The 25,466-nt window shown below is 42.3% G+C and overlaps 1 protein-coding gene across 1 annotated transcript; it reads right to left on the reverse strand.

The window, feature by feature from the left end:
* Positions 1-9,642: 9,642 nt before the first annotated feature.
* On the reverse strand, positions 9,643-24,424 carry cspg5b (chondroitin sulfate proteoglycan 5b). Its single transcript, XM_046059154.1, has 6 exons — positions 24,082-24,424; positions 17,867-18,644; positions 16,610-16,798; positions 15,965-16,127; positions 12,598-12,762; positions 9,643-10,272 (listed from the first exon to the last, which is right to left on the reverse strand). Exons 1-6 carry the CDS (start codon positions 24,161-24,163, stop codon positions 9,643-9,645), a joined length of 2,007 nt encoding a protein of 668 aa, XP_045915110.1. The 5' UTR covers positions 24,164-24,424.
* Between the last annotated feature and the right edge of the window lie 1,042 nt (positions 24,425-25,466).

A 25,466-nucleotide genomic window follows, 5' to 3' on the forward strand; every position in this document is an offset into this window, starting at 1 on the left:
AAAGTCTGCAGAAATGCGGACTTACGAAAAGGGTCTATAAAGGGCTCAAAATGTCCGCGAGAGAGAGACAAAAAAGACAAAGGTTAAAATCAAGGTCGAAGCAAAGAAAGCTAAATGTCAGCTCAATGGTGGGAGCTGAGGGTCAAAAAATAAAATATTTGTGGCTGGGTGTGCTCAACTTCTGTTCCCTGCGTGTGGCGAAGCCAAACACGCCATGGACTGGTCTCCTGTGGCCTCCTCACTGCCTGGGGCCTCTGGTAACTCCACTAAGTGGCGGTTGCTCTGCACCATGCAACTCTCCAGATTCCGACCTAGCCATGTTCCACACTATCTTGGATGCCAGCAGCACACTCAGCACACCCACACATTGTACCCAGGAGACAAGCAGAAAACTCACTGAACCTACTGTGTGGCTGGTTAAATGACTGCAGATTGAAGGTCACGCCCAAGCACACCTGTCTACACGACTAGAAGATATTTTAATTCTATTTAAAAGAAATATTCATTGATGAAATATATGACTTTGGGGCCATCCCCCAGAAGATTTTCAACCTTAAACACTTAATTTCCTGCATTCTGGACACATTTTCTGCACCAATTTATGGTGGAAATGTCTTTATTTATATAAAGGGGAACACAAAATTCAGGTGACAATTCAGAATAGAAAAATATAATGGAATATAATGCAGTAATCAGTAAATTGTTTTGTTTTTTTTGCTTAAGTAATTTTGGACAATGCAGATCTGTTTTTTCTATAGGATATTGCATTGCATGTTTTCTTATTGTGCCAAAAAAACTTTCTTATAGCACTTACATTTGTTATTTAACATTTGTTGTTGCAAGCTATTTTTCAGAACACTTTTAACAAATGCTTTCAATAAGTGGTAGGGACAACATCAGCTATTTCAAAAAGTGATGGGGACATGCCTGCGTAAATGACACCTATGATATTGTATTATTACTAGTAAGTAACATTGCAATGGCTTGTGTTTTCGCTTGATTTTTGGTTGGTTTAGCAAAGTTCGCGACTTACCTGTTTTTGTAATGTAATCATTACAAATGCACACGTACAGCTGCCCACAATGAAAAGGTAGGGGTGACAAATCACACAAAAAAACACACCTTACATAATGTTGCTTTAAAGACAAACATGCCCAAGCTAGCCTCTGTGTGGCGGCCCACTCAAGTCACCAGTCAGTGGAAAACACACATTTGCAAATCTAGATATTTTACTGCTCCCACCAGCCTGCTTTCTTATCTGTGAGCTGTCTGATATCTAATCCCTAAATGCATTTGCATTTGCTAATTAAAGAGATTGCCAAGTTTTGGCTGAATCTAACCATTTTGGGTAAATTACTTGGAGTGTCTGAGTGAAGGTCGGCCTGTGAGTTTGACCCCAGACTGACATGATGGATCTACTGCTCTACTTCTGCTGGCTCAACACATGAGAGATCTGATTTCCATTAGTAAAGAGGACATACACACACACAGCCTCTCTCCTATTCCTTTCCACACACACCTTCTGTGACCATCTCTGTCTCTCTCTCACACACACATACACATTCTTTTATTGCCTCCTTAGCAAGCAAAGATTCTGCGGTGAAGACTCGTCAGCACTTATGTTGCTACTTCCTTGCCGAGTTTACACAAAAAGTGTTGAACTGACCTGCATCTCAACACACGCACACACAGAGAGATCAGTCTGTGAGTGTGTGTTCCTTGCAATATGAATTATTGAGTGTGTTATTTGAGGGACAGCTGGCTCTTGAACACATTAACTCCCTCAGCCAGACAGCCGGTCATAACTCGAGCAGTGATGGTAGCGAGTCACTAAACAGGAGAGAAGAGGGAAATGAGAGATTATTAATGCAATTTCACACCAATTTCAGTATCAGTGGGCAATGATATTATAAAGTGTTTATATAAGCTCTCGAGTCAGTTAACACAAGGAATAAATTGAATTAATCTTTTCACCAGAAAGAGAATATTAGGTTATTTTTGTTAGACTGAATACAATCACAGTCTAAAATGGAGTCACTTGTGAATTGATTGTTCTGACTCAGGCTTTTGCACTGCATCATGCGTTGCATAATGTTTTCTTTCTGTCATGGCACATTATTTTGAGAGGAAAAAGCTACACAAGTGACTCAAATCTTTAAATTATGTACATACATTTCTTCAAGCTTTCACAACCCCATGGGAAGTAAGTGATTCCTAAGTATAGATATTTATATTTATGTCTAGTATATTTTCTAATGCAGTAAGAGGCATTTTTAAGGACTAAATGGGGACAGAGAGAAGAACCCTGCTATTAACTTCATATGCTCGGCTGTCGCCGCGCATCCCTCTAAGCTTCACTGCCGGTGGTCCTGCTGTGGTGAGCCCTTCCCAGTTGTGCACACCTGCGTCTCATGAGCACGCGTGTGTGCGCGTACGTGCGTGTGTGTGAGTGAAGCCTCCCACCCACGTTGGTAAATTTGGGTTCCTTCCTGCCAGCACCACTGGGTGAGAGCAGGGTGCAGCCTTTGGGTCCCCACCTTCCTCTCCACAGGTGTTCCTATCCTGCCCTCAGATATATTTTATATGTGTGTGTGTGTGTGTGTGTGTGTGTATGCACTGTGCCTCTACTTATTTGACCTTACAAAGTCTGTCGTTCTCATTACCTTTCATTGTATCTTTCTGTCTCGTATTCTTTCTCCTCAATTAAAGCCCACCTTGGATCCGAGGTATCTCCATGGTAACAAGGACCAACAGATGTAAGAAAAAGTGGAGTTGGTAGGAGAAATGGGAACAAGGTGAAGGGAAAGTTCGGGATCAAAGATCGTCCAACATGTTAATAGTTTTGTTTAGAACTTACTAAATGCACTCAGGCCTTTGACTCACTTCTCAGAAATAGAAAAGTGGGTCATTAGACTATGCAATGTTCAAAATATCTGCAATCATCCTACACAGCGTCAGCATACTGTAAAAGCGTGCACTATTTTTGTCGGGTCTAAATGAGCCGTGTTGTGACTGGGAGGTAAATGTCAGCGGTTTTCAGCCGGAAACCAGCGCCACAAGAATGTGACCACGGGATGTCGAGTAAATCAATATGGAAGCCAAGGGGGGAGGCTGACGGAGGGGGGTAAAGAGAGGGAGAGAGGGACCTTACTGCAGGTGAAAAAAACAAAACGACAGCGGCAAAAGGAGAAGAAGCAGTAGAGAGGAGGAGGAGGACAAGACTGAAGGAAGAAGTGAGGGTTAATTGATCTTACTCACTGATCTTTGACACTTGGTTACATTATCTGTGTGCTGGGGGGGTTAAATGTGTCTTAAACGATTACGCTAGTGATATTCTATACTTTTGTCTTTGTCCATGTCTCAGTACTTTCCTACTTCCCTTCCCTACTCGGTCTGTGGCTCGCAGGTTGTTCCTACTGAAGACGTATGTCTTCAGAAACGCATAACAAGTATATGCTTCATTTCTAAAGATGGCTGAGCTATAATGTTACTCATTTTCAAATGTGGATTAATACAGATTTGGTGTATTAGTGAGCATTCAGGCAACTGGATGGTGTATGTGGGATTTAACTCAAAATAGATGATATATCAGGCTACTTATTAGCAGGATCAATTCATTGTTGCCTTTGGTCTTTTTGTGGGACTTGATGACAATAAAAAAAATATAGAATATGACTTCAGTCCACTTAAATCACACAAATACATGAATATAAGAAACATAGTGTTATCTAGGTATGCAGATTGTTTTAACTGTTGAGATCTAGGTCTATATCTATGTGCTGCCCAGACTTCTGTCACAACTCAAAAACAAAGGAGAGGAATACAGTTGTCTTTGTGCTGCTCAAAGCATAAAAGAAAAGTGACATTTGATCAAATAAAGACAAATAAAACCCAAACTATTTGCATCGTTAGATACCAGTGTGTGTATACGTGGGAAGATATATTTTTTTATGATTTGGGTGAAATGATCCTTTACGATATCACTTCTCTTGCACACACCCACGCACGCACCACAAAGTGATGACATTTCTCACTCTTGAATAGAAAGCCATTTTGCCAGACTCACAGAGAAGAGCAGGCACAAATGCAACAACACAAAAAGAGAGGGAGACAGTGAGTAGGGGGGTCTCTTAAAGTATCATTTAAAAAAAACATGTTATATACAAATATAGAGTTAATGTATCTATTGAAGGTGAAGAATATATACATCAACTCTGTCTGTACTCTACATTAGGCACAATCTTTTCTTTGCTGCCGGAAAGTAAACAACTGATGAATCAAAGCTTTGTCAAAAATGATTAAAAGTTGAATAGGGTGTTGCAGTCAGTTCACAGCACTGTGTGGGTATTCCACTAATTATAAAAACCTTCATCTGCTCTGAAAGCATCTCAAGGAGACTTGTGTGTGTTGTGTGCGTGTGTGCATATATTACAGAAAGAAGGGAAGGCACAGTGGGAGCAAGTAAGGGAAAATTACATCTGTTTTGAGTCAGCAAAAATACTTTATAGCAGTAATGAAGCTGCTAACAGGCAATGCACTCTAGTAGTTCTTGCAAACACACACACACGCAGGCACACACACACACACACACACACACACACACACACACACCTATCCCAGCTCTCATCCCCTGCAGAGCTTTAAATACATCTGAGATCATCAGAGATCACCCAGATATCTACTTGATAACAATATCAATTATCACAGCATCATGTTGAATCAGCACCCGTTCCCTCAGTCGACACAGAGTGAATGCTAATGAAGATGCAGATCAGCGGTTTCAAAGTGCCAGGGGGTCTTACAGTATCTGTATCCACAGTAGCAGTGCATGCCGGGACTGTGGGACGACGCTGCCGCTCAGTGGTTCATACAGGAGCTGCACACACACACACACACACACACACACACACACACACGCACACACACTCACTCACTCACAGGGAAAACTGTGGATGTGGACAGAAACTATCTATGACAAATCTCTCAGCTCACCGATTTGTGAACATGTATGACATTTTTGTGGATGATCTCACCTTTGTTCCAAATATTTTACAGGTTATTTTTAAATGAGCCAATAGTTCAAGCAGACTGTACTGCTCCTTCAACTGACCTCTTTACAGGACAAAATCCGGAAAAAAGGTCTCCTTTGACGTGCACTCTAATCAAGTCAGGCAGAGAAATCATTGCCAGATTGACCCCCACACATACACCCTGCTAAGATAACAGGACCAGAGTTTGTGGTCTTACTTTAGTGTGTTGCTGGACTTGTAGAGACTGCAAGATTCTCCTCTGAGGAAAAAAAATGGCAGCAAGAATGTGGTAGCCTATTTCCTGTATATTTTTGTATTATTTGTACTATTTGCTCAAACCATTTATCTTCTGCAATGTGCTTTAAGTATTTTAGGTTTGTTATGTAGTTTATCTATGTAGTTCATTTTACTGTCTGCTCATGGTTCCTACTTTTCTGTAAAGCATTTCAATAATGCAATGTACTATAGTGTCTACAAGACACATCGTTGGAGGCTTATTAAATAGTAACTTAACACCAGGATAAAATGCAGTGTTTTTCTGCCTTCTCTGACTAAAAGTTTTAAGCCTGTTTCACACCATATCGTTGGGTGTGGTTTCAGATGCAACAGGGGACACTTCTGGCCACACCCAATGGTGATGTCACAGTGTGACTCCCTGGAGTACACTTCTATGTCACTGCAGCAAGGTGGAGATGTTAAACCACTAGAGGTCAGCGAAAACTACGATTTTCAGCTGGTGTTAAATTACTCTTGGTGTTATTTAAATAGCTTTTTACCTTTACCATTAACCACCAACTTTTTAATGTTAAGTTCTGTAAATTTATGATGTTGTTTATTCTATCATACATGAGTATACATGGATTTAAAGGAGGACCAGGTCATCTACAGACCCACAGATGTGTGTCATTTCTTTTACTGCAGCTAAATTGTAAGAAAAAGGTTGAGTCAAATCTTTATATTCTTTCATGCACTCATGTAGAAACACGATTTCCAGAAAAACATAATCCTATATCCAAGTAAGGGCTGTTTTACTTTCAGGTTCACCATAAAATCAAACCACTGATCTTTCTGGGTCCTTGTAGAGAAACTTTCTCAATGCTCAACAGCTAAAAAAAACCCTGACAACTGGGGACATACTGAGGACACACTGTAAGCACCTTGCAGGTGAAGCACACCAGGAGAGCTTGTGAGCTTTCAGTGGAGTTGAGTGCTACCGAGAGATACAGACACTCCACTTTAAAACCTGTCAGTAACTGTTTTCATGTCAACACAGCCTATTTCTGATGAATGAGAACAGCAGGAAGGATAACTTCACCTTCGCCTGTTTCAACTGGAAGGGGAAGATGCTTTTCATCCAGGAAAAAGTCAGAGAACAAAAGAGCTGAGCCACTGCAGCCTACAGCTGTTAACCACCGTGGAGGAGGAGGTCACATTGTGGGCAATATGTAGAGGTTTAATTTGAATTGCCTAAAGAAACAGAAGTGCCTGCTAAGCCGATCCACATTGTGAACATCAAACTGATAAAAGCACTGCCCCTCACATCATAAATAATACAGTTACAACACGAGAAACAGTGCAGGAGACACTAGCAGCATATAAAGGCATTCAAAGAGAATAACACATTCTCTCCATTCTGTGTCTGAACTGGATGCTGTTTAATCAATAACAGTTGGTAAGTGTGTTTTCATGTTTCAAAGTCCACCTGAATTTAATTGCATGTTTTTTGCTGCTACAGGATATCTGTTCTATAAACCACTTGTGCTCTCCTTTGAGGAAAATTAGAACATAAATATGTATATTTTATGTGTTTGGTTTCATGATAGGGTCCCACAGGGGTCATTTAACAACTTTCACTCCTGTTCTGAAGGTGTTTCCACAATCTTCAAATACTGCCCAGATGAAAAAAAACACATTCTGTCTGTGAACATAATTACAATTTGCACCTCTTTTTCCTAATCTGAACTAAGATGGTAGAAAGTACATGTCTTTGCATAGCTTATACAAGATAAAGGTAAAATAAAAATTTGAATCATCAGTTGTATGATGATGTTACTTTAAATTATTATTCTATTTGTAGAAAATAATGCATTACTTTTATTCTTGTGTTGTACAAAAAGATGCATGAGAGGCACAAACCTACTTCTTATCAAACACACTACAAACATCTTATCCTGCAGTTTAGTTTGTTAAATGAGTGACTAAACACACACGTTCAACGTTCAGCTCATTAACTAGTCAGGTGCAGCACATTAAGCAACTGAAAAACTTACCTGCAGATGTCATTTTGGTCAATTTAGATGCTGGGGTGGTTCCCACTCTTCAATGCCATTTCTAACTAAACATTGTTTGTCACTAAGCAAACTTAGCTTTAGATATACAGGTGCTGGTCATATAATTAGAATATCATCAAAAAGTTGATTTATTTCAGTAATTCCATTCAAAAAGTTAAACTTAGATATTATATTCACTCATTCATTCCACACAGACTGATATATTTCAAATGTTTATTTCATTTAATTGTGATGATTCAGTATTTCCAAAAATTAGAATATTACTTAAGACCAATACAAAAAAAAGGATTTTTAGAAATGTTGGCCAACTGAAAAGTATGAACATGAAAAGTATGAGCATGTACAGCACTCAATACTTAGTTGGGGCTCCTTTTGCCTGAATTACTAATTACAATGCGGCGTGGCATGGAGTCGATCAGTTTGTGGCACTGCTCAGGTGTTATGAGAGCCCAGGTTGCTCTGATAGTGGCCTTCAGCTCTTCTACATTGTTGGGTCTAGTGTATTGCATCTTCCTCTTCACAATACCCAATAGATTTTCTATAGGGTTAAGGTCAGGCGAGTTTGCTGGCCAACTAAGAACAGGGATACCATGGTCCTTAAACCAGGTATTGGTTGACCTTGGACCTCAGAAAACACAGGGGACCAACACCAGCAGATGACATGGCACCCCAAGCCATCACTGACTGTGGAAACTTTACACTGGACTTCAAGCAACGTGGATTCTGTGCCTCTCCTCTCTTCCTCCAGACTCTGGGACCTTGATTTCAAAAGGAAATGCAAACTTTACTTTCATCAGAGAACATAACTTTGGACCACTCAGCAGCAGTCCAGTCCTTTTTGTCTTTAGCCCAGGCGAGACGCTTCTGACGCTGTGTCATGTTCAAGAGTAGCTTGACACAAGGAATGCGACAGCTGAAACCCATGTCTTGCATACGTGTGTGCGTGGTGGTTCTTGAAGCACTGACTCCACCTGCAGTCCAATCTTTGTGAATCTCCCCCACATTTTTGAATGGGTTTTGTTTCACAGTCCTCTCCAGGGTGCGGTTGGGTAGCTGATTAGAGTGTGGCACCAGGTGTCTTCAATATTGAACCTTTTCACAATATTCTAATTTTCTGAGATACCAAACAGGATTTCTAATATTTTATTTTAACTTTTTTTGTACTCCATTTAGTAACATAAACTATCAACAAAAAACAATTTGACATTATTTTGGACTGCAAAAAGGGATTGCTAATTAGTGAAGGGAAAAAAGCACATTATTCTCCTCACTGATGAAAAGTTGCATTCCTAAGAAATAAGACTTGCCTTTCTTCACATTTAAGGGTTTTCCTTTAATGTTACAGCCTTACTTGACACACTATGGTTTTTACTTTACTGTCACAGACAGATCGGACAAAATAGACACAAAGGCCATTAAAAAGGTTACAGAATTATCATGTGGGATTTTACCCATTTTCTGCTTTTATATATTATTCCACTGAGGATTTTAAACCTGAACTGTATGGAGCTCCATATTTAGGAGGGGTCTTAGTTTCCCTGTTCATGTTGCAGTGTTTGCTGGGTCCACAAGGTGGCGGCAGAGTCCCTTACATGTATTTGAACACTCAGCTTGGCAACACAAGAGGAAAATCCTCTTTCTTCTCTTAGGCTTGCTGTCTCTTTGAGTCTTTGTTCCTCTTAGCTCTCTCCATCTTTAGAACACAATACTGCACGCTTTGTTGTATTATGTATTTATTGAGGATTAGAAACATGAAAAACATACTATAAAAGCCTGTGAAAACATGAAATAATCTTACATACGTGAATAGCAAAAGATTTATATAAACCATTGATAACACTAAGGCTAATGTAGTAGACCTCTATGAGACCTTTATGAACTATGTCCTCAGCAGTTGCTGACGTTGGCACCATGCTAGGAGAGCGTGTTCACATGTAGTGGTTCATTTTGTGCTTGTGTGAGCAATAACCTGAGCTTTGAGAGGTTGTTATTTACATCAAGGTGTGAATGTATGGCTGCAGAGACTACGCAGTGTTTTATGTGTGCATTTTGATGCATCCATGTATTGTTTGAGAGAGTGTGGTGTATGCAGAGTTGTCCCAGTTCTAGTTTTCTGGCTCCATGGACCGAGACCAGATGACGTGTTCGTCCCCTGGGTATAAATGTGGGGAGGCAGGGTGCACAGATGGATGATAGATGGATGGATAAATTATCTATAAATCACTAATAAAAGAGTTAGAGCCATGAAGGACACATTGTTGGATGGATTAGATTATGACAGATTGTGCGTTTGAATGTATGGATGCAGGCTGGTGGCCCGGTCAGGAGAGTGGTGGCAGGGACCGGGTGCTTACGGGGCTGTACTTCACCCTTGATGGTGATGGAGGAGGCTGGGTGAGGTGAGGGGAGGAGGGGGATGGACGAATGTGTCCACTCTGGTACTCTCTCCCAGTGCCTGAGTGCTCTGAGCCGTGAGCTTGTGACCGACCTCTGGGCCTGCGTAACTGAGGTGGGGTGGAGGAGGAAGTGGGCATGCATTTGTAGTGGGAGGGAGATTGGTGGGAGGACGGATGGCAGGTGGGGGAAGAATAGCACCCAGGCGCAGAGTGACGACTCTGTGATGGGTGGCGACCAGGTGACGAGTTACGGCCAGGTGAGGAGTGCCTCCCAGACAAGGGTTCACGGTTTCCGGATAGGTGTTTGGGTGATTTGTATGACTTATGCACCTTGGGCGACTTGGGTGTTTTAGGTGTTTTGGGCGATTTGGGCATTGGATGACAGGAGGAGTAAGAGTTGGCGCTATGAGTGGGAGGGGCATGGCTGGGAGAGGCGGAGTCTCCATTCCCGGCAACCTTGTAGAGGAAGACGTCATACTGAAGGGGCGGGCTGGTCTCTGCATGGAGCTTGGCGTCTTTGGGGAGGAGCACTTCCAGGCCAATAGTCACTCCATCCTGATGTGGAAATACGGTAAGTAGAGAAGGATGCAACAATGCAGGGACAGTCACAAAGGCAAAAATAATAAAAATAAAAATATACAAAGAAATACAGGCATGGATGAATTATGAGACATAAGGCCCCTGGCCACAGACACGACGTCTTAAATCTGCAACAACATTTATAAGCCACTTGGGGGCAGTGGCAACGAGCTGTGAACATTGACATATTGTTTCCTTTTAAGTTAATATGACAAAGTTGTTAGAAAACATCTGGAAATCTGGGTGAACGTTATTCTAAAAGTCACTCCCCTTTTAACTGTGTTTTTAGGTTCCACTAAATTCAGTATAGCTACAAAATGTACCACTATGCTATGAGAGTGCTGAGAGTGAACCAAAACAGTAAAGCTGGGGCTATAAGACCAAAACAATGAGCTGAAACATGCTACAAAGCTCTTTAGAGCTGAGAGGAACTGCAGAATCGGGTGACAAGTCTCTGTAGGTTCAACAACAGCTACAAACAGCTCATTTCACATAAGAGCAGTCAAGTGATTCAATGTTAATACAAAAATATTGATTATAGCCTCTTTTTGCTGTACAACCTTATGTTGTATAATGATAAAAAAATGACCTTGATCCTTGATCTCTGAGGTTCTGATAAAGGTTGAAAACACTTCCTGAACATCAGCATTTTGTTCTATCCTCACTGACACAAGTCCATTGGACAATTTAGCATTCTGAAACAAATGTTACAGGAAGCCATTTTAAAGAAACCTCTAATACTGGTCACTTGAAGCAGAGCTACAAATTTTAATGTCAAAACACATCAGGAAAAAAGAATGTGATAAGGACATCTCTACTTTTGACTGCGGTCTGTGACTTTTCAACACCAAATGATAAAAACAGTAACAGAGTTTTGGCTTTGGGGCCTCTGTGGGCCTGTGCCTGATGATAAGTAATCCACCCATGGACACAGGACAGATGACAAGTACAAATGATCAGCATTAGACATGTAAATAAAACAGGACAACAAATTATACTTATTTAAGAATGTGAAAAATTAAAAATCTACAGATAATTAGAGAAATGGATTGTAAGTTTGGATAGAAATTAATACGGGCCATAACTGTGAACGCATATAAAATGTGAGTGTTACAGTAAAGATTAAAGGTGAAGTTGGATTTTTGCAACACAACAAATATTGCCTAGTAAAAGTACAGACAAAGGAATACAAAAAGAAAGCTCCGAGCAGATATTTCTACATCCATGTCTGTTTCTTATCAATGAAAACTCAAAGACAGAAGGGGTATAGACTTTGGGAGAGCTGTCCGTGGTGCTGAATGGGCACACAGTCACCAGTGTTTGTGTAGTTTAATCTGTGAGCAGCCTACTGTAGCACAAAAGCAGGGTCAGCCGTGCATTCAGTTATTATTAGCTTGGGAGCAGTCAGGCAGTTAGCTTCATCATGTGCAGACATGCAGAGAAAGAGAGAAACTGGGGGAAATGTAGAGCTCACAGCAACACACGGGGACAAGCTGGATAAAATTAAAAAGATTTATTCCAACAACTGTGAACTATAATCCTCCATATATACCCAAAAAAGTACAAAAGAACCTCAAGTACATTAAAGTATTATAAATCACATTGAAAACCAAGACACAGCGTGTGTAATATATGTATATAGAATCAAATATCAACTCCAAGCATTTACTTTGACCTCATGTAATCTAGACATATCCACTTATTAGCAATGTCAAATATGAATAGTTCGCAAATACAGAATCACTTTTTTTCCACTTACTTCTTTTGCAAATATTACGTTTTCAGACACTTTTCGCTGATAACACCAATGCATGCGGGCAGAGAGAGAGAGACACTAAGGCGGGGCAGGCAGAGGTGAGGGGAGGGGTTGGGGGAAACAGGAGAGGAGACAATGAAGGAGCAAGAGTTCATTGGCCGAAGACCAAGGCAGGGCATCAGTAGAGAGAAAAGTCAGTCATTAGTTGGTCCAAGCCAGAGATTTTAGTCCAGCGTAAGAGGTTGATAGAGGAAAGAAAGTAGGCAGCGGCACCACTATATGATCAGCATCGGCATGGCAGCCTTGTAAACATGACTATTGTGCTTCTCAATATGTATCCTTAAATTCATGTTGTGCTTTTTTTTAGAATATAGGCCTGATTGGACTGTTAAACACACAATAAGCACTTTTCAAGGTGTAAACAATGTTAGCCTATCACAATGTTGCTGTTGTTTGTGTGCACATTTAATATTTTGGTCTGATTCTCCAGCAGCACACTCTGACAGATGGTGATATTATACCAGGTTGTTCTGGTGCATGTTTACCTCAGCATTCTCCTCTGTGTTGTTAGGGGTGTGGCCGTGGTCATGGACGACAGAGGTTGGGCGGTTGTTTTCGTGTTTGGGGGAATGGGAGTTGAGGATGTTCATTGACCCCTCTTCCTTGGGTTGTGGGGACTTTGCTTGGTCCTCCTGCTTCTGAGGCTCATCCTGTGGGCAGAGTTTGTGACATTTTATACATGCCTCTTACATGTACAAACACACCTTGATATACACACGCAGGAAGACACCGGTAAATAGATGTTCTGCAACCTTAGAGTGCATCAGCTCCTCATGTTTGTATGTCTGTGCACCTGTCTCTGCACTTAAATGGTTCTCTCTTTGTGCCCAAGCTCCCTTGAAGAAAATGGAAAATAGCTTTACCATTGATATGTTATTATATAATTTCATGTGTATCAAATATATATTTGCTCTAGTCAATGCAGCGTTCAACAAAACATGCACAACATAGCAGGATTCCATGAACATCTGTGGTGCATTTCACTCTCACAGGTAAACTACTACCCAAACAGTGAAAATAACAGGCTGGCTACTCCAGGTGGGGGATGCACATGGGAGTCTGCATCCTCCCCAGATAATAGTGGAACAATAAATAACAAAAACATTGCAGGGACATTGGGCAAATCAAACTTCCAAGCACTTTTGACTACTTAAAAGTAACAAAAATATGCAGTTCAGTTATGTCATGCAGATATCTCCAAGAACTCGCTTCCCCATTTTAGAGATGATCATTCTTGAACTGATACGGGTCACTGTAGGGACTGATACTGGATCTGTATGCTTATTTTCATGTCTAAGCATTTAAAAAAATACCAATCGGACCTCTGGTATTGAAAACACTGCATTGCAGACCATCTGCCTGCAGGACTTTTTAGCCTCTAGACCTGACATTTAGAGCATAGCATAGTGTCATCTATAACCACTGCATTGAAATGCCAGCAGAGTTCTGAGAGCGGTGGCATATATATATATAAAAAAAGCAAGTCACAATTTGTTCACTTCATTTAGCCCAGCCAAGTATGGGTAATGGAGTAAAACGAATAGATGATTTTGGAAATCCACCAGTGTGTGCTTGTGTTTGCATAGTGCATCTGTGTTAAATGCAGTAAATGCATGCAATTATCAGCGAAAGAGCTGTGTTCGTCTGACCACAAAACTACTGTGCCTGTGTACAGTTAGTAAATGTTCAACCATTGATTGACATTGGCATTTTACAGACATATGAAGGTCATAGGCACAACGGGCAGTAAGTAGAGCATCGATCAGTCACACTGGCTACTGCTGGACAAAAATCACTAAACACTCTTTCACACCAGAGACAACAAGCTCAAAAAGCTTAAAGTCATGGGAGCAAAATGCTTTTGTTCTGTCGATCTCATAGACTTTATAGGCTGTCTATCTCTGTTACATCATTGTTTATTGAGATTAAAATTTTAACCATGCCTTAGTAACCTTATATACCCTTTTAGCATAGTAACCCAGTAGACAAGTATGATTGATGAATACCAAACAGGGGCACACATAAATCTGCCTGCAAACACAATCCCCCCCTCCCCATGCTGCTACAGAATGAAATTCACTTTATAGAAGCACTACATGCACAACCTTTGGAAGAGAATTGGGTGGAAAAGGGGAGACCTGCTCACAGGGACTATAAAATGGCGGTCTGTCTGAGCTTTATGGGCACAAGAGCGAAGCGAGCAACAAAATGGAGGCTCGGTTTCCTCATTGAGCTTCTCAGGAAGCTGCAAAGGCACAGGTAAGAGAGGCAGCAAATGTGGGAACTTACTCTTTAATCACACAGCGGTGACTACGTAACACCTCTGAACAACTGGCTGCAGGAAACATTGCAGGAGGTGATTAATCATTTCACCTACAGACTATGTGCTACACAGCTGAGTTGAGATGCAGGAAGCGTTTGGGGAGGTGAGGTTTGCAGCTAAAAGGAGATCCAAAATCTGGCATCTAGTGGTTGCACAGTGGGTAAGGTCAAAGCAAAGCCAGGGAGGGAAACTGCTGCAGGCAATGTGGACGTTTCCACTCTGCTTACCTGGAAGTGGTTATAAGGGTTTTTGGGTTTATATTCCCAGGTGTAGCTGGTTGTTGATGGCCTCTGAGGGGATCGGTGAATGTGAAAAGCATTAAACACACACATACTGTGCATTCACAAGTGTTACTGGAAATCCCAATGAGACGTTAGTGGTTGTCAAGGGCGTAGTATTAGGTTTTGTGTTTGGGATATTAAATATCCAGCGACTAGATAATGAATTGTCCCTAGCAATAATTATGATCAAAAGATTTAAATATAAACTGTCTCTCAGTGTCTTGTCAGTGTATTTGGAGTACAAACAGTTAACAGTCAGTCGCAAATTAGAAAGAGAATAACAAAGAAAAAGGCAGAAATTGTAGCCTGTCAACTACGATGGAGTATTTGGGCCACAAAAAAATCATAGTAATCTGAGATTTTCGAGAATTAAGTCATAATATTATGAGAAAATGAAGCGCAGTTGTATCATCCAGTACAATCCCAAATGGGTTTCTGTGTGTGTCAGATGATCTGAAGGGCATAGTACCATATCAGCAGAGCAATAATGTAGACCAATGTACAGCGGAGTATAGTGCAGGTAGATTAAAAGAGTATTATGACTTTATTATCATTCAATTTTGATTTTCTTCTCAAAATATTATATTACAAAAATTAGGGATTTATTTATCATTGATGTGAAAAGATCATTTACAAAGGTTACAAAAGACACAAAAGAGGAGGGAAGGCAAAATCATGCCTACATGTATGTTGACTCAGTGGGAATGATATTAAATAAGACAAGTTCTTCTACAGGGGCAACATATTTGAAAGCAATACAGCCTTACTGCATTATATTACATTATATTTTAAAATTTTTAATAGTCACCTGAATTTTATTTCCCTTTACATAAGTAAAGATTGATGCAGAAAAGGTAGAGATTTGTACAAAAAAATTCACCAGAATGCAGGAAGTGAAGTGTCTGATGCTCAAAATGTTGTAGGGGAGGTTCAAAAGACCCCTGCTTAATATGTGTCCCCTCCAATGTTGAAACAAAACCTACACCCTTGGGAGCTGGGTGTTAGTACTGTGGATCACAACACATAGATGGCCATGCACAGAGACAGAAAAACCCAGACAGATACAAAGATTAAATCACTATGTAAGCTGAAATAACACAGGAGAGGATATCATGAACAAAGAGGAAAACAGATGGAGGTTATTACAGAAAAAAGAAATCGCAGATGCAGGTGATGGAACAGAAACACGAAGAAGATGAACAGAGGGAGAGAAAAAGGAGAATAAACACTGGGAGATTTGGGGCGTACCTGACAGATAATGTTGTCATAGTACGCCAGGTTGTGAGTGTGAGCTTGGGGAGCGGGCGGAGGGGTGTCACACAGTTTCCTTACGTTTGGCTGCGAGCCGTCGGCTGTTGTGGAAACTGAGAGGCCATCCGTCTGTGGCTCGCTGCTCTGTGCGCGGTACTTACTGCAGGAGGGAAAAAAGAGATTTGTGTGATAAATATTTGCAGTTAAAATGTTTTTTTTTATTCTGTGCATTTGTATCTCTCCAGGTGCACATTTATCTACAGTGCTCTGCACAGTGCGAAACTGGGGTTAAAACCTTTAGTAGACACACACACATCCCACACAAAAATGTATCATCATAGTCTAAGAAATAAGAGATAATTCAGTGGATACTAAAGGGAATTAGATCAACCCTAAAGACTAAACTGTGGCTTGTGACTATAAAATCAAATTTGATTTGATTAGATTTCTCATGGTTCACTGCTTGTCTTCGTCTCCATTTATCTCCATTCTCCCCTCTCTCCCTCACTTTCTCTCTCGCTATGCTCTCTTCATCATTTGATTTCATTAGATTGTAAAATCTCACAGGAGTTAGACTGACACACGCCTCATATTTTTACATTCTCACCTCCCGGTCACACTCACACACACACACACACACACCTGCGTTTGCGAAGGCGCCTGTTCTCATTCTTGAGGCGGTGCAGTCTCTTGGCAAAGAACACAATGATCATGAAGAGGAGGATGAGCACCAGGGAGGCCACGCCCACCACCACACACATCACCTGGAACTCTGTGACCGCCCAATCGCAGCGCGTGCCTTTGTTCCAGATGTAGTCCTGCACATTGCACCTGGATGCAAAGAGACACAAAGTAGCAATATTGGCCTTTTGGATCAATGTAATAGCGCTTGGCATCAATTTTCCTCTCTCCTGACCTGCCAAAACCTAAAGGCCAAGAGGTTTAATAGGAGTGTGTACTCACTGCACTAGTGTGTTTACCATATTTATAGCCACAGCATGTAAGCCAAAGTAAAAACAGTGTAAAATGGTACTCTGAGCTGATGACATGGTGTCCTGAGGTCTGTCCTGCCAAGCAGGGATTTGGCATTCAGCCTAGCCTTTAATGGGATCAAAGTATCAGGACGTGCGTGCATATGTCTGTCTCTTTTCCATATTCCTGTCCTTCTCTGTGCAAGTGTTTGAACGTTTGTTTGAAGTGTGTGTGTGTCCGTGTCCGTGTGTGTGTGTGTGTGTGTGTATGTACTACTCAGCAGGTCTGATGAGATGAGCAACAGTTTACCTACAAGCTTACACAGGACATATGGTGTTATCAAGGCGTGGTGAACATGTTTTTATTTATATGTGTTCCTCCCAGACGCTACTACATTGTCATCATCCTGATACCTTCGATGTCTGCATACTGTGTGTACATCAGCTGCCACCAGCCTATGAGCACACCCGCAAACACACACACTCGTTACCCCCTGCCTCCAAAACTGAGCTAATCCTCTGGTGACCCTGCTGTGATCTTGACGAACCCTCATGACACATTAAGCCATCCTTGTATCTATGTGCGTGTCTGTGTTTCACTACTCTTGTCTGAAGTGTCCTAAATCTTTTCTTTTGTGTTGGAGAGGGAACTTATTGGGAATCGTCCCAACAGGACAAATTAAAAACTGAATGTTACAGCACCTAACAACCTCCCCAAACACCCCTGCTGCCACTCATACTGTAAATATGCATGTGTACCAGTTGTCCACTAAAAGGTCACTGCCAGCTTGTAAATGCTATACAAAACGGACATTTCCTCATTCTTCATTACTAAAGTTGATAAGAAAAAGGAAGACTGTGTAATCCCCCTTACAGTTTAGCCAATGACAACAAGCCAGTCAGTGCAGTTTAAGTGTGTTTTTCTCACCTGCAGAAAGCTCCCATTCCTGCCACCACGGTGCACACTCCTCCATTGAAGCAGAAATTGGGTTCAATGTCACACTGAGACACACACACCCCAGGTCCAGAGCGCACAAAGCCCAGCCTGCAGCCGTCAGTGCCCATGGCGCCACCTAAGCCTAACCCATCATCCTTGTTCAGCCCTGGCATGGGAGGAGCTGTTAAGGAGGGTCCACTATCCATGTTAGGCTTCACATTGTTAGGAACAGCAGGAGAACCAGCCAGGAGTGGATTCTCGTCCTCCATGTCAGCTGGGGGTGACACGGTGGGCTCAGGTTCTGGAGTCGTATCTAATGCTGAGACGTCGTTGTCAGGGGACAGGTAGTCGTAAAAGTCAGAAAGTGTCCATGCAGTAGGGTCTCCTGCTTTTTGCTTCTGGGGTTTTGGGGCTTTGGCCCAATCCAGAGCAACATCAGAGGGCACAATATCCGGCGCAGGGCTGTGAAACTCCACGGTGATGACGTCATCGGACATAGGGTTTGCGGGCTGGTCTGGACCCGCCCCTCCGGCAGTGAGCTCCTCCCCCACAGGTGGGTCCTCCTCTACCAAGTCTAGGTGGGCATGTTTATGAGAATGGTGATGTTTGGTGGAGCTGAGTGGGAGTTTGGCCCCGAGCCCGAGGCCTGTTCCAATCAAGTGCTCTCTCTCTGCCGAGTCATCACTGAGCACCATCCTGGTGTTCAAAGCCTCCTTATTGACAAATGATTGGTTGTGGTGATGATGGCGCCTGGTCAGTGAATGCCTCCCTGTCAGTCAGACACAAAAAGGCATTAAAGAGGCAATGCAGTATGGCACTTCTATAAAGTTGGGGGACTTGCAGTCAGATTAAAGAAAGAATGGTCAAAACCAAAGGTCGAGATATCCTGACTTTTGAGTTCCAAAAACCCTTGACGCTATGCTTCCCATTATTCAACTCCATTGTGTCTTTTTATCAGACCCCTTAGCTTCCTGGTTAACACCCATGTCTTTAAAGAAATGGGTCAACATTTTTGAAAACATGCTTATTCGCTATAAGTTAGATGAGAAGAGAAGATGGATACCATTCTCAGACAATGGACTCTCATTGTCCATTAAATATGAAGCTACAGCCAGCCACCTGTTAGCTTAGCTTAAGGTGGGAAACAATAGGAAACAGCTTGTCTGACCGTGTCTAAAAGTAATGAAATGCACCTACCAGCACCTCTAGAGCTCACCTAATCCTCATTGGCAGATTTTGTTACTTTTGGAGTGAGCCATGCTAGCTGTTTCCTCTTATTTCTGGTCTTTGTGAGTGGTGAGTCGTTGTAGCTACTGAATGGACAGATATGACGATCATATCAATCTTCTCATCTAGCCTAACTCTCAATAAGAAAGCACATTTCCAGAGCCACTGAAAACATCATACAGCTGTTTTCACAGGCTGAGTAGTAAGCCACATGACAGAAAAAGTGACTGTTATATGTGTAAAGTTGATTAATTCCCCTTTTAACATATTCTTATTGTTAATAGCCTATTGCATCAATGACAGACAAGTGTAGGAGTGTGTCCCACACATGACAAACAAAGGCTTGTATACACAAGATTTGAGTTAACCTCAAGGTATTGACTGTGTTTTGTTTGATAAAGATTGTGGACCAAGGATGAGGCAGAAGCATTAATAATTGAAATGGATCCCTAAAGTATTCTGCAGAGATGCCTTAAGGCTGTACCAGGCTAGTTTTGTCGGGGAACACTGTTATGCCACCATATCATTCACCATAATTTCTGCTGAATTAGACACAATAAAAATTTGTTTTCACTAGAGAGCTGATTTGTGGAAAAGTCAGGCTCAGCAAAAAAAAAAAAAAACAACCCTGCTGTAGTTCATGTTTAAGGCCTAAGTGATTAATTGTCAAAGAAATCAGAACAAGAGCTGAAGATTGCCGTGTAATCAGACTATGGCGATGAAGGATTTGGCACATTGAGTGACTGACTAATGCGCTCTGGTGACCGAGACTGAGTGAGGATTAGATTAGGATTTAGAGCAATAGGTTAGAGGCTGACAGGTCAGGCACTTCTCCTGTACTTGGCAATCTACAGAGAAAGATGCACATACACATAGGCAGAGGCAGAGAGACAGAGAACGACAAGAGAGTGGACAGAGCGGTACAGATGGACAGGAATTCTTATAACCTATTAACATGCAGCGGGCTACGATGGGCCGGTCATCACAAAGTCAAGCTGTGCAGCCAGACATTGTTCAAACCCACAGAAGTATTTTAGATTCAAGTGGAGATCCAAATGTTTCCAAAAATACTCAACTTCTCTGGCTGAATTTTGGGAAAGATTTGCATTTGACGCAATGGTGCAGCCATAAAAGCATGGGTTTGGGTTTGTATGCAAATGTAAAATCACATGGCTTCAATCAACAGTTGGAAAGAGTTGAAAGCTGAGAGAATATATACTGTCTGACAGTGTGGAATAAATTAACATTTGGAAAATATGTTTATTCACTTTCTTGCTGAGAGTCAGATGAATATATTGATACCACTCTCACTGTCTGTATGCTAAATGTGAAGATACCGGCAGCAGGTTAGCTTAGCTCGGCACAAACACTGGAAACAGATAAACAGATAGTCTGGCTCTGTAAAAAAATAACAAATTCTTCTTACCAGCACCATCTAAAGATAATTTTGGAAGTTTAGAGGTGCTGGTAAGTGGATTTAGTTACCTCTGGATAAAGCTGGTTTAGCTGTTTCCACTCTTTTTGCTAAGCTAAGCTAAGATGATGTACAGTAACTCTTGGCATAAAAGTAAATCTGTGCATTTCCCAAAAATGTCAAACTATAATTTTAAGAGGAAACCAAAGGGAACAAGAAAGAAAGAAGGAAAGAAAGACAACCCTGCTCTTGCAGAGTTTTGGGAATATTCTTCTTGCACTGGTGGTAGGCTAATGTTCCTACAGTTAACTTAATTTCAAGAAACCACTTCTTCACACTTTTCCACTGGCCTGGTACATCTGCGGCCAAATGCAACCAAATACTTGGCTGGACAGCTTCTCTCCCACTGCCACACTGAAATCCCCGTGTCTAATGAGATCACTGCTTTCAGTGTCTGGCACTTCAGAGCTAATACTAAAACCATCTGAACGTGCCTCGAGTCACGAAGACGCGTGGTGGCTGAGGAACCATGAGATTCACCTCACACACACACACACACACACACACACACCACAGTTGCTATGGTGAGATGTAAAGAGGTGCCATGTTGAAAGGAGGAGCGGAGCGAGGGAGTTGCAGTGGAAACAGAGAATCCAGTGTTCACTCTCTTTGCTCTCTTGTTTTTCAATCAATCAGCCAGCCAGTCAGTAAGTGTTGATGTGCCAACTCCATCTCTGGGAAAAACTTGAGGTGGCATGAACTCGAATGCTTCACAGTTTGTCAAAGAGATGCTCCAGCAGTTCAAACTGATTACAGAACAGATTCAATTTTCAATTAAAAAGGTTCAATCTGCCAATTTGTTCCCTGCCGAGACTTAGATGCAGCATCGTGTTAGCAGCTGGCAGTCTTATAATAACGATTACAAGAGCAAAAGGGAACATGAAGAGATTACAAGAGCAAGACGGGCAAAATGAATGCACGAATGAGCCCCTGCTTAGCAATTTGATTTCCGTCTTAGAAATGGTGTGATTTGTGCCTTTAACTGCTGCTCAGCTCTTCACCTCTGGCATAAAGCTGAGAATGTCACCATGGTAACAAGTTTTACCTGAGTTCACTGTGATTGGCTAGAGCGCAGACTCCCAGCAGCCTTTACCTTACCAGCAGGACTCTGTGGTAATTATGGGTAGCTGTCCTGCACCCCGTTGTTGGATGGAGACACAACTAGTTCAAATTTGTAACTACCCACATTCACACTGATAAAGCTGTGTATGGGCACTTTACTATACAAGAACGATGTTTATGACAACCACTATATTCACAGTCAGTGGTGGATCCAGTTAATACACAGGGCACAACGTGTAATTTAAATTCAAAATCACAAACTTCAATCAAACACACAATCAAACTGCATTAATTGTAAAATGTTGCACTGCTATGTGTGTCCAGCTGCTCTGAGTGTATCTCTTATTCATTGTTGACACCTCTAATTAGTCAACATGCAACCAAAGACTGTATAAAAGAACATCAACCCATTAACCAGCATGCATTTTAGTTTTCCTAAACTATAAAGAGTATTCTTCCTCTGCTTCTGTGTGTGTGTGTGTGTGTATGTGAATAAAGTCAAGGAGATGCTGATGATCTGATCTATTGTGACATGTCATCAGCTTTCTGGGGCTATGGGGCAGATGGACCTCGCAGTATGCTTTCACTCAGACCGTGAACACAGAGCACACACTCACATGGCAGAGCACCCAAGAGTCTGGATTTCATCCATAATGCTTTACAAGGCTTTCACAGACAATCTGCGTTTCTATATGTTTGCGTGCATGTGTGGCTTGATTTACTGGTTTGATGTAGAGCTGAAATGATTAGATGTGAAAGCAAATTATTGGGCTATATAAAAAATACTTCAATTGACAAACACATTGAAGTTGTCAACTTGGGTTTTAGGAAATTATAATGAAATACAACTGGCAAATTAATCAGTAATAAAAAGTTGCAGCTCTAGTTTTATAGGATCGTTTATCATCACAGACCTGCTATGACAGCAAGATTTTGTGCATGAGCTGCACCATGAGTTAAAGTTGGCTTACCTGAAAAATGAGGTAGCTAATCTGTCCTTCAGATTCATCGCGAGCCTTTGGACCTATAGTAGCCTATTATTAATAGTTTTATTAATAATTAATATTATTATAACATTACGGATATATTTTCCACTGGGTGTATTTTGTTTTTCCATTTTCTTGGTCTGTTTCAGTAGCTAATTGTGAGAAAACAATAGACCATCTCACACTTTATTCTCTCCAGATGGTCAATGAAATGAATGAAAATTCGCCTATACACCTCCTAATGACTCACATATCGACAGCCACGTGGTCGCTGGGCTTTAAAGCGCGAGACAGGCTTATATTTACCGGTCAATATGTCACAGCGTTAACGCCTGGTTACACATTGAGGGCGCGAGATGCGGCGAGAAGGAGGGTGGGGGTGGCGGTAGAGTACCAGCGCGTGCCCACGTGAACCCCGGCGACCCTCTGCGTGCACGAGCCACCCTGTTGCTGGGCAGCGGCAGCAGCGTTCATTTCTACGTTTCCAAATTTTTTTTACACATTTCCACTACTCGCACGCGCGCGCCTATGTGTGTGTGCGTGCGTGCGTGCCAGACAGACAGATTACAGAGGGGTTGTGTCAGATTGTCGTTCCCACACCGCCTGCCTCCGCGTCTCAAGGGATGGACAGTAAATGAGAAGTCGAAGGGGGCGGTGTAGTGTAGCGGACCCGGTTGTCTCGGGCTTCCCCTGAATGTCTGGAGGAATTCAGTCCTTCCAGCACCGTGAATAGGCCCCCTGTAGCCTGGCCACGGTGCACCTAATCCCGCCTTTGTCTGGGCCACGCACCGCAGCGGCCAGTGGCAGCTGCAGCATAGGCCATTGAACTGTCAAATGTCTCTGTCTCTCTCTGATGATCCACAGACCTATCTTCCTTCTATATAGCCTACATGTAGCCTGCAATACTAGAGCGCATAACGTTTAGATCAAGTCAGTTATCTTTATATAGCCTAGGTGTTTTCCCCCTCACACTCTGAATGGACATGAGCTTGGCCACAGTCAGTGTCATTAAGGATCAATAGGCCTACAGCAATTCTCAGCATGAGAGACAGAAAACATCAGATCAAACCATTGGATTTGTCAGCACCGAGCGATTTACAGTCTTTTGAATGCAATTGTGTGTGTGTGTAAAAATGAACCCAGTGACATTATTAATGCATTTAAATATCAGCGCCAATACAAAACCGAATTCAAAATCAGCCTTTCAAAGCTCAGCAGGTTACTGTCAGGCTTAAAGACTGTGCTGACAATAAAAGATTACTGAATACAAAATGCCCAAATTTTAAATGGCAGTTGTATCCCCATGCCGCATACATGGACACTTGTATCAATCATTTTCCATATCCTTATGGAGGTGTGATTTGATTCACTCACGTGCGCGCTTTTTTCCACAAACACACGCACACATAGGCTACACACACGCACAGGGTGGGACTCCGGTCGTGCAGTGGGCTTACCGTGAGCAGACAGGGGGATTAGGACAACTGAGATGGTCAGTAGCACCTGCCAGGTTCCCAAACGACCGTCAGCGCGCGCCATACCGTGGGTTATCCGTTTGACACACTGATGCAGACTGTGATCCCGTCCCTCGTTGTACCGGTCAGATTGTGGGGCTGTACAATAATCCTCAAAGCGGATCCTCCAAAGTTCAGATCTTGCTGGTTTTCGCCATGTCGCCGTTATCCACCCCAACGTTTGGCCTCCGTCACAGCTGATGTGTGTGTGTGAACCGTTTAACGGCTTGGGTTCGGTTCCATTGTACCGAGCTGTTGCCCTCTCCTCCACACCTTTAGCGCGCGTGTCACTCTGCGCTTTGGGGTCCGTCGGTTGCACCGCGGGGACCTGTGGTAGCAGGCTACTGCGCGCGGCCGGCGGAGGGTCTGCAGACGAGATTTTAATGAGCCGTGTTCGTCGCTGCCTGCCTGCATGCACGCGGTCCGTTAAGCCTTTTTCCTTTGGCTATAGGCGATGAGCGGCAAAGCGAGACACAGCAGGGCGCGCGCGCACACTGTTCGTTTGGGTGTCAAAGTGCCAGCACGCACACCCAGACACACACCCGAGTAAACGCTCATCAGTGTCCAGCCTGCTGATGTTGAATGAGGCTGAGTGGGGGATTTAAGCAGCGTCTGTTGTCCCTGGAAGTCAATATGTTCAATTTTACACCGCAGCTGATATGTGTGTTTCAACATTATGTCCAATTGTCCCTCTCTCTCTCTGCGTGGTGTTTATATGTCAGGGGTTATTTGGGTGTTGCATGTCTGTGAGAGAGAGAAAATAATGGATAGCTTATTATACTTCGGGAGAGCCGGGCATGTATTAAATGGTGGCAGGCCTGTGGAAAGGGGGGACATTTTGGTGGTCAGGGCAATGTGTGTGTGTTTGTGTCTGTGTGTGTGTCTGTATTGTGGGTGGATAATCCTCTTACTGTCATATTGTGATATAGACTCCAGACAATGGCATCTGGTGCTGTACCCTCCCCACCACCACTACTTTTCACACTGCCTTTGCACCACCACATTTCACTATCGCTCCATAAGTGCGTTAATAGAATTTCTTCCAAACACATTTAATCACTGCTCTGTACATTTTCCTGTTTCCCTGTCTCCTTTAGTGTCCCAGACAGCTATCAAAATGGCCTGTGAAGGGCTACCCACTCTCCTCCTAAATGAGATTATGTCAAATACACGATGAATTAATTAAGACCAACTGCTCTGTTCCTGTTGAACAAATTGCATTTTCACTCATTACTCATTGAATCGCGAGTGAATTGATCCCAGCCCCTGCTGTGTGCAGCGTCCCGCTCTTTCCCATCAATTATCGTTCAAAAAAACCCATCAAATCT

Source organism: Micropterus dolomieu, linkage group LG09, assembly GCF_021292245.1.
Source record: "Micropterus dolomieu isolate WLL.071019.BEF.003 ecotype Adirondacks linkage group LG09, ASM2129224v1, whole genome shotgun sequence".
Taxonomy (NCBI): Eukaryota; Metazoa; Chordata; class Actinopteri; order Centrarchiformes; family Centrarchidae; genus Micropterus; species Micropterus dolomieu.

Coding starts and splice junctions, on each gene's coding strand:
- cspg5b (XM_046059154.1), bottom strand. CDS start 24,163: ATGGCGCGCGCTGACGGTCGTTTGGGAACCTGGCAGGTGCTACTGACC. Junction 16,128..16,609: donor AGGCGCCTTCGCAAACGCAG/GTGTGTGTGTGT, acceptor TCCCTCCTGCAG/TAAGTACCGCGCACAGAGCA. Junction 12,763..15,964: donor ATGACAACATTATCTGTCAG/GTACGCCCCAAA, acceptor CTCTGCCCACAG/GATGAGCCTCAGAAGCAGGA.